At 37.4% G+C, this 10477-nt stretch overlaps 1 protein-coding gene across 2 annotated transcripts; it reads left to right on the top strand.

The window, feature by feature from the left end:
• The first annotated feature begins 788 nt into the window (after positions 1–788).
• LOC109460397 (myosin regulatory light polypeptide 9) lies at positions 789–9808 on the top strand. Of its 2 annotated transcripts, none has more exons than XM_019755718.3 (4): positions 789–925; positions 5918–6116; positions 6629–6790; positions 9312–9808. In XM_019755718.3, the coding sequence occupies exons 2-4, from the start codon at positions 5933–5935 to the stop codon at positions 9482–9484; spliced, it is 519 nt and encodes a 172-aa protein (XP_019611277.3). In that variant the 5' UTR covers positions 789–925; positions 5918–5932; the 3' UTR covers positions 9485–9808. The 2 variants fall into 2 exon arrangements, with proteins under 2 accessions (XP_019611277.3, XP_088654052.1); XM_088797926.1 differs by lacking the exon at positions 789–925 and adding an exon at positions 4684–4822.
• Positions 9809–10477: the final 669 nt, after the last annotated feature.

Here is a 10477-nt window from a genome sequence, read left to right as displayed (position 1 = left end):
TTGTCCTAGGTAAGAAGACCTGAGAATAAATAGGCCCGATTTTTTATTCCTATTTTCAACAAGCCACAAGTCTGCATCACAGTGAGATGCAGAGATTTAGTAAACTCTTGTTGCTGGTTGCCTGTCTTCCTGGTCGGATTCAGTCAGACTCTCCTTGTTAATCGGGATCAAAGTGACTCTTCCAGTGGGAAAAACAACAAACGTTTTTGAAAAGGAAGGAAGTCTCAGCAATATTTGCTCCCGTGTTAGAGGTGGCACTCTTCATAAAATAACACTGTACAAAGAGAGCAACTCGATCGCACAAAGGCTTCCTACCGGGTTACACGCACTGCAGTGGGACCCACAGGGGTAGCGTGTCGCGCAAAAGAGCCCCACGCGCAGGCGTATGACTGCCCAACCGCAGGATCTTGCGCACAGAGGCGGGGGTGAAGTCAAGTCACGTGGTCCGTACAGCCCTCTCCGCGATTTCCCTTACAAGGACTTGGGCTGACAAGCCCCGCCCCTGGCCGTGCCCTGGAATGTTCGGGGATGCTAGACCACAGGACAGATTTAACCATCTGCTCATAGGAAAGGGGGGAAGAAATGCATACATTATAAAGTGGATACAAAAACCACGGAAACTCAGACATCAGACCCAACGAACCACTACACATTAGTATATTCTCTAAATCGCCGCTTTATATTCCTTCCCGTGCACTCGGTCAAAACTGCGCCTTTTGAGCCCCTTGGCAACTGCATCCCCCTCCCGTCACCTTTCCATTTTGTCAGGCCCACTCCGTTGGCCGAGAATGGTGACTTCCTTCCGGTTTGCTAAGCGGAGGGCGGAAGTGTTGGTTTTCAGTGGCTCTGGGTATAGTGGGGTTGTGATAGCTGCAGCAAGCGCAGAGAGGTCACTGAAGTACTCGGATTCTCGCGGCTGTGCAGGGTGAGTGGTGCTCGCGGTCCGGCGCGCGAGGGTCATCCCGCGGTCCCGTCTCCGCGAGGCCGCGGCTGGGAAGGCAGCGGCACTCCGCGGCGAGCCTCCGGAGCTCGGAGCGCTCCTGGGCAGGTGTACCACCAGCCGTTTCCCCGGTTTCGAGCCTCAGGGCCCGCTCCGGGATCGAAGGCCGCGGCCGGAAGTGGCCCAGGCGCGAACTTAGCTCCTTTGCCCAACTTGGAGTTTGGGAAGTTGGGCGATAACCGGCCTCGCGAAACCCGAGCCCTGCAGCGCTGACTCCGGGGCTATGTTTAGTTTCTAACGTAAACTTGCCCGAATCTAGAGAGTTTGCGTAAAAACCGTAGCACGGTGTCCGCTCCCCCACCCCCAACTGCTGTAGCTGTTGTTGATCTGTGTGGCTACATTTAGTAGGAACACCAACTTAAATTAGCAACTTCCTCATTTCAATATCCACTTTTGTAATTAGATTTTTTAAAAAGTTGTATTTGGGGTTTGGGGTTTAGTTTGTGGCTTGAGAAAAACTCCAGAATATACCACCATATTCCTTTTTGATGGAGACTTTGGGTTAAGTCAGTTTGCCAGTGTTAACTTTTAAAGTAGTTGAGTAGGCCTATGAAAATACATAGCAGTTCTTTACAGAACTTTGGAACAGAAATATGCGTTCAGTTGAGACTAAATACAAAAAAAAATTATATCCAAATATAAAGAATTCCTTAAAATTACTACCATTTGTTTCATGTTCTGGAAGGCTTTTGATAAAATTTTACCAGAAAAGCTTTTTATTGTCAAAAATGAAGCTTTTGGCAAGTGAACCCTGGCAACTAATTCAAGTGCTACGAGCTTTTTGGGTGTGGCGGGCTTAAGAGAACTGGTCCTACCTTCAACCGGAAGTTTGCACAGGAATTGAAAACTTGGTTTAGTTGGAACGGAAACCAACCTGAAAATGTACTTTAAAAAACTGTTTTTGGCACCAAAAATTACGTATACTTAGCTTGAAAAAAATGCGTTGATTAAATGAGAGAGATTTGGTCTGGATTTGGGAAGCTGACTAAATACTAGGAAGTGTTTTCTAAGATGGGAATTTTCCCTTAAAGAATGTATCATACTACCTAGAATACTGTCAATTTGTTCTGTAGAAAAAGTTTCTAGATTATTTTACATTTATTAACACTTTATAAATACTGGACTCTGATTCTGACCAGAGTAATCTAATGTAATATTAGTACAGATTAATCCGGTTTCATAAGTGAAACCATAGTTTCTAGAGATTCTGAAAAATCTTCCTGTTGCCGTTGGTGTGTGGGGAAATCCTGAAGATTTTTTTATTTTTTTGTAACAGTTTAGTCCAGCATCTTCCTTAAATGCATATCTCCTTTTGTCATAACTCCTAAATGATTCTCTTCCTATTTAATCAAGCTAAAAAGAAACAAACAAACAAAAAAACCCCACGAATTCATTGTCACCAAGACTCCCCTCTCAATTTAAAACAAAATTACACTCCTTTAGATCGGTAAACTGAACTGAATCTCCTTTACCACTATTAACCATTTCATTCATTTTCTCATGCATCTGAAATTATGTATTTCATAGAAGCCTGCTCTACAAGTCTCCCTCCTTTTAAGTTTCATACAACACATATCCCTTCACACCTAAGATTTTCCATTAAATGCTTGAGAAATAGACTCTAGACTCTAACTTACAATGAGTGAGGATCCTCATAACTTGGAAATATACTCAGGTGCTTACATAGCAATCTTCCCATCCTAAATAAAGAATACTTAACGTTGATATATGAAATATTTTCAATTTTATTTTACTCTAGCTTTCCAAATTTCTATGCAACTTGTGCATTTGCTGAGGTCTTGTTATATGAAGACCCTTACAGTCTTAATTGGGGAAAGTAAAATGGAAAGAAAACTAGAGTTACTGCAAGGAGTATGACAGTATCATAAGTGACATCATAAGTTCCTGATTTGGCTCCCTCTCCACCATAGTTTATTCCACCCATACTTTTAATTTGGTAGGAAAAAAATAAACTATTACACTTTCCTTATTTTGGAACAACTGATTGTGAAGCTGAACTCCATATCCCTGAAAGACTCCAGGTTTCTGGTAGGAGATAAACACAGAGAGTGGAATATAACCTCCTTGAAAAGGTAAAGGCCCAGGTAGTACTTGCCCAACGTTACACTACCAATTTTTGTTAGAATTAACTACCTTAATTTGTTAGAATTAATACTAACATCTGAATCTCTTAATTCTAAGAATGTCAAGTAGCTTATAACAGGATTTTTCAAGGTCTTTCCCCAACCCACCCCCCTGAATCTTTTAGAAATAAAAATCTTTTCTGAACTCACAGTGTTTGATAATCATATACCACCTATGAGTTATTTTTCATTATTGTCATTGTTTTAACTTGAGAGTCATACTTCTGGAATGAAAACTATGTGACTCATTTCATCAGTTGAACCAATCATCTCATTTCTTTATAGTTGCCTCCCCAACTATATTTTCAGCTTGAAGTTAGGACAATTGCCTTACATTTCTTAATTCTTAAATAGTATTCAACACTAGTGACATTTAATGCACATTAGTATGATTAACTGATCATATTAAAGGTTGATTAAGTATTGAATGAGCTAAAGAAAAGTTCTGTATGAGACCATTGTCAGTGCTGGCCCCAAAAAAATCCTTTATAACTTTAAAAAACTTTTATATTTACAAATTTAAAGAATGCCTGATTAAAAGAAAAACTAATAGGAAATACATCAGAATTAAAAAATATGTGTGTGTATATATATGTTGTTTATATATATGTGTATACATATAAACATATACACACATATGGTATTTTATAACCCAAAGTAAGCGTTTTTAAAGGGGGCTCCCACCAAATGTCGTTAATATGAGGTTTTGTAGATTTAAAAAATCAGTTGTCAACCATTTGATTTACAATTCTCATCTGTTTTTTTGTTCTTAGGAGAAGACAATGTTGTCAAACAAAACAGACTATTTTTAAAGACATGCTTTGGTTTGCTATGACATGGTATGCCAAAAATAACAGAGATACGGACTGGCAAATATGTGTCACTCTTGTTGTGTCAGCCACTCACCACAAGTCCTTCAGTACATTTAAGAGATGGGGGAATGATACACTCCATAATTCCTTACAGTTTTTAAAACTACATTTAGAATGGGGGCGGGGGGAATTACCGCTTTACAGCATTATGTAGTTTAGATAATAATGGGATTTACTGCCCCTAAAAGGTGCTACAAAATGAAAATATGCATTCATGAATGGTTTAGATAAATTATGAAAGGCAGCTTCCTAAAGCGTGATTAAGGGAAACTTGGAAATTAAGGAGTAGGATATACCTTAACTTATGTATTATATAAGGTATATCTTACCATACCAGTATATCGCCAAGGACTGCTGTACTGAATTGAGAAATTTGTGACTCTGGAATTTCCTGCTAAAATCTAAGAATAGATTTAGCGTAAAAAAAGAAAAACTAAGGCAGAGCTTTTCTAATTATTTCCATAATTGAATTTAGTCTGTGTGATGTGGTATAATCAAGGAAAGAATGTAAGAAATCACTTTTTAAACTCACACAAAGCATTGTAAGATCATAGTGTTGAGATCTAGATAGTGCTTCATTCTTTGCAGTCCACAGATTTATTTTTAGAGCAAGGGCATAGTGTTTTGCTACATCATAGCTAAATGTTGTTTTCACAACGTAAGCTTTAAAATTGTTATGCTGGTCAGAGTGAAATCAGTAGTGCCTATTTTAGACTTGCTTGGAAGAATATAACTCAATACAGTGTCTTAGTCTTGCTGGTTACAGGTCTTGCAGGCTACCATCGCCACCTCAACTCTGAAGGATGGTACGGTAAAACTTTATTATCTGATGACTATGGGATTTTTAACTCCAAACAAAATTTTGTAGTCTTTTAAAGATTGAGTACTAAAAGGAAAATTGCCTTACCATTTTAGGTATTAGGTACTCTTTTGATTTTTAACTTAAATTTTACAGAGATAAATTTAGATTATTAGAAAAAAAGTAGATTATTAAAGAGCAAAGATAGTTTCCATATCTCTTAAAATGTTTTCTAAAACTTTCTAAGAAACTAAGTTAGCTTTAAAAACTATTGTGCTCTGACTTAGTCACAAGTGATTTAGCTTGGCTCTGCAAGAAATTGGTTTAGACAGAGTGGAAATGTCATTAAAATTTACTTACAGATTAATTAACTTCACAGTTTTCTATATTTCCTGTTAGCCTTTCAACAAATATCTTTCTTGAACTGCTTTGATTCCAGAAGTGAGGGTGCAATAAGAAATGTTAGTTACAAGTGGAAGAACGATATTTGGCAATAAGGATTGGGAAGACCTGTTCCATCTGTTAGTCTTCCTTCCTACTTTCTGTCCACTTAAGAATAGAACAGCTAGTTTAGGTGAGGGCTGCAGAAGGACAGACCTGCTGAAGATTAATTAGAATTCCTCAATACTCCCACAGCACTGAAGTATAGAACTGGCACTGTTTCTGCCAGGGTACCTATGTTATTTTGTTTCTTGTTTCTGTATTGCTATTAAACCAGTAAAATTGGTTATCCATCCTTATTAGGCTATACAGCAGTACTGGGGCCATGCAATCTAGTTGATATACTCTGAGCTTTGAATTAATGTTGGTTGTAGTTTGGAATTTAAAGTTACTGATGGACTGTTGATTGAATGTCATTACTAAGGAGGAGTGAACTCAAAGCATAATTCTGGTTTTTCTCTTTGTAGTTTGGTTCTATGAGTAATGGTATCAGTTGTAGTTTGGTTCTACGATACCAGTTAATTGAGAGAGATTTTTGCCAAGTGATATATCTTCCTGATAATTTTTAGACACATTTTTCTGTAGCTCAAACAAGTCAGGAAGGTTGATTTATTTTACCTTTTGTTAATCTTTGTCTTTTTATATCTTCCTTCCTAATTAGGATCTAAACACCACCATGTCGAGCAAAAGGGCAAAGACCAAGACCACCAAGAAGCGCCCCCAACGCGCAACATCCAATGTGTTCGCCATGTTTGACCAGTCACAGATTCAGGAGTTCAAAGAGGCCTTTAACATGATTGATCAGAACAGAGATGGTTTCATTGACAAGGAAGATTTGCATGATATGCTTGCTTCCCTGGGTAATGATCAGTTTTAATATTAAGACATGTATTAGGTAGAATTTTTATAACACAGTTAGTGTTTATTTCTTGTCTTAAAGCTCTGTGAAGCCAATCTAATGATGTTGTAATTTACTAGGTAACACTCAAAATCTAGAGCAGCGTCTCCCAAAGTGTGATCCTTGGAGCACCTGCAGATTTCTGGCCAGGTGTCAGGATTAGGTTAGGGGCCAGCCGTGCACACACGTGTGTTGCAAACACCAATCTTGATTATGAGAGCGGTATTATTCCTTGTGATATTCAAATAGAATAGCATACAATTTCCAGACTCACTATACAGGTCCTGTTCATTGAGAAGACTATTTTCCAAATACTTTTGCTATCATGAATGCATTTTCCAAATACTTTTGCTATCATGAATGCAAACAGCAAACTGTATAAATGGTAATATTTCTTGTCAAAATGTTTACTATGATGAATAGTTGATGCATTTTGTGTTGTAATTAAAACGATAACTCTCTTTTTTTGTTCAGGGAAAAATCCAACTGATGAATATCTAGACGCTATGATGAATGAGGCTCCGGGTCCCATCAATTTCACCATGTTCCTCACGATGTTTGGTGAGAAGTTAAATGGTACAGATCCAGAAGATGTCATCAGAAATGCTTTTGCTTGCTTTGATGAAGAAGCAACTGGTAATTACCAAATGATTTTATATTTACTTATGGTCACTAAAATACATAATAACTTGAACTGTGATGGCGTAGTACCCTCAAATTTATACCATTCCTGTTTGTTGTTTTTTTCTCTTATGGCATCAACTCACTTCACTGCCTCTACCCCTAAATGTTGATTTACAATTTAGTAGGTGTAGGAAACTTAGGTTACTCCTTTACGAGAACTTCACAAAGGTTAGGCTTTTAATAAATACATGTAGAATGAATAACTTTTATAAGAGTAATCTTGGATAAAGCGTAAATTGCTATAGGCTATGACTCCAGTACAGTCCTATTTATCAGATACCTCTCAGTTCTGAGATTATTTAAATCTGGTATGTAACGTTTTGCTCTGAAATCAGACTCCCTGGTTTCATATTCCTATTCTGCATAGTAGCTTTGTGACTTCGGGCAAGTTACTCAACTTATCTAAGCCTCTGTCTTCTTATTTGTAAAATGGGCAATAATATTACCTACATCATAGGGTTGTTGTGAGGATTAAATGAGGAAATGAGATAATAGCGTACTGCTTGGCATAGGTTAACTCAAAAACCCCAAAAAGTTAAGTACATAAATGCCTGATCCTTTGGCAGAGTATATATAAAAGATAAGGGGGCAACTCACGTGGCGAGTTTTTTGAGAAAAAAGGCACACCCTTTGGCTATTATTTGGAGTAGTTTAGTCCAAGCATGGTCTAGTGATGGAAGCAATAGTCTCCCTACTTTGACTTTCTAGGCTCCCCACAATATGGCCTCCTTTGGCCTATTCACGTATACCACCCTTGATTCTTCTATCATCTTTCTAATCTCCTTCCAAGCTCCTCTCTGCATTGTTACCCTAACTTACCTCTACCATTTCTGCCTCTGTGCCTTCCTCATCATACCACTGTCTCCCTCCTCTTGAAATCAAAATTCTTAATAGTTTTTCTGGAAGGAGTGCGGGGAGAGGCAGGCAGAAGAGACTTGCTTTTTTCCCTCCTAAAGACACTTATGTATTGACTGATTTTTTTTTTTTTTTTTTTTTACTCTAAGCAGGTGTTACCTTTAATGGAGGAGAATAAAACCATAAAAGGGAAATATCTTATCCATTCTTCAAACTCCTCTCAATGGTCATATTCTTTATACAGCCTTACTGTTTTCGTCTGCTACGAGGAAAACTTACAGCCTCTTCCTTCATTCGACTTCCAAACAATTTTATTTATCTCTCTCCTGGCACATGCTCTGACCTTCTATTTTAGTTGTGTACTTATTCCCAATCATCACAGTCTCTCCTTTCTTCCAGGTTATTGGCTGTGTGTCTTCATCAGCATAAGGTTCCCATCTTTGTAACTGCCTCTAGCACCTACCTCAGTCTCTTGCCCATAGACGATGATTAGTTTATGTGATCGTTGAATGACTTGGCTGTAGATGCTGATTTCTTTCTATAAACTAAAAGTCTTAAGATTTGGGAAACTTTTTTTTTAAATCTAGGATTGATTAGGGAAAAAATCCATAAAACTAGAGTTTCTTACGTGAACTGACCTTATACTTTAAACTCATTTTATAGGAAATATCAATGGTTTAGCTTAATTTTACATTCAAGGAACTTGTCGTATTTTTCCTTTTTTACATTATGAATTTTAAAATCCCTGTGCTTGAATTATCATTTATCACCATTGGTTTTTAGAGCATTAGTGGTTCTCAATCATGATTACACATGTGAATTACTAGGGTAGCCTTTCAAAAATATCAATGCCAGATAATAAAGGTAGCATCTGGATTTTTTTTTTAAGCTCCCTGGATGATTCTGATTCTTGACATGCAGTCAGATTTTATGAGAACCCTGCTTTCACAATTCCAGAGTAGAAAGCACACCTTCCAGCTCACAACTCCACATCCCCAGTGCCTAATTCAGTGGCTATTACATAGTTAATGCTCAAATATTTGTTCAGTGTTTTTGCACATCCTGAACCTAGCCATATTTGTTATTAAATCTAAACTAGATTTGTAAAAAAAAAAAAAATTCATTTCATATATTGAAAAAAAACGTCAGAGGTAAAGTGAAATGCCTGAAATAACATAGCTTGTTAAAACTGGACCTCAAGACTCTGGTATTCTTTTCACTGAAGTACTTTATTCATGTTTATGATGTGGTATTGATTTAGTGTTATTTGCTTATAGAATAGTGAACATTCATGCTACTTTAAGGAACTATGAGGCTTAAAGTTCCTTAAACATACTTGACTGCTTTTGTTTAGGCATAGGTTTAGCTCCTATCAGGAAGAGATCAGGAGATGGATGTGGAGGGAGTTTGATAGAACAGAGCAGGTTAATGCCACTAAGCAACTAGGCAGTTTCTAGGCAACTGACTGCTGAGGCTGGCTTAAGGGTGTGGAGACCCCACATTTCATGTATTTGCATGTTTATAGTTCTTACAGAGCATGTTTTGTCAAGTGCAAATCCTCCTTGTAATTAATCCTCAGAGTAGTATGTATTCTGAACCCCAGTTCTTTATTCTTTAGGCTCCATTCAGGAAGATTACCTGAGAGAGCTGCTGACAACAATGGGAGATCGGTTTACAGACGAAGAAGTGGATGAGCTGTATAGAGAAGCACCTATTGACAAAAAGGGAAATTTCAATTACATTGAGTTCACGCGCATCCTTAAACATGGAGCAAAAGACAAAGATGACTGAAAACAACTCCAAATTCCAGCCAAACGTTCCTTGTCGTCACTTTGGGTATTTCTGAGACTTTCTCTTAGAGCCCATAGCATGCCCCTAGCTTTATAGCTTTTGCTTCTCTTGTATTTATTCTCAGCCATTTTGGGTACATGCATCTCTATAATCAGACTGGAAATGGGACTTTTTTGTCATTTTCAGAATAGAAAATGGGGTAATTTAACTTAACCAACCTCCCCCAAAATAACTGCAGTCTACACAGAGTCAGTATATTTTTTCAGAGAAAGTTATTCACTAAATTTTTTCTGAACCATAATTAAACTTTATGATAAAAACTTACTTGTTTAAAACTTCTTTATTTACCAAAATTGGCTTTTATTAGTTTTAGTTGCATCTTCCAAATACAGGTAGATGAGGCAAATCCTAGATAATGGTATGGTTATTAGACCTTTCCCTTACTCCTTCCAGTTTTCCTAACAATCGTATCACCTCTATTCATTCCTTCCCCTCCCAAAGAAATCCAGTTTTAACTGCCTTTGTTGGGTTTCCTGCACTTTGTCTACCAATTTTAAAAATAATTTCCTGTAGAATTTGCATATATATAATAGCTTTGGTAGCTTTAAATCCTTAAGTTGAACATATCTGCCAACATCCCCCTTTACTTGTTCTGAGCTTTTGCACATTACTTCATGTCCTTTAAAATTAGACCAGGCCACTATTTTAATTTGTCCTCATTTTTAAAACTATTTTAGACCCAAAGATTCTGTGAAATACTTCTACCAAAAAGACAGATTTTTTTTGTATTGTATTTCAGTGTTGGAACTGCAATACAGTAGTTTTTATATAAAGCTTTTCTTTAACACAACAATCCTTATTGAAATACCATGTTTGTTTATGCAGAGATTCACCATGAATCCATGTGTGAATTTTGGACATTCCTGACTTGCCCACAATCAAAACAGCTGAAGCTACATGCCTGGGAAAGTGAGATCATTATTTCAATCCTAA

This window comes from Rhinolophus sinicus, chromosome 4, assembly GCF_057876585.1.
Source record: "Rhinolophus sinicus isolate RSI-liver-muscle chromosome 4, RSI-T2T, whole genome shotgun sequence".
Taxonomy (NCBI): domain Eukaryota; kingdom Metazoa; phylum Chordata; class Mammalia; order Chiroptera; family Rhinolophidae; genus Rhinolophus; species Rhinolophus sinicus.
Note: the sequence above shows the minus strand (reverse complement) of the source record. Positions and strands in the feature narration are given on the sequence as shown.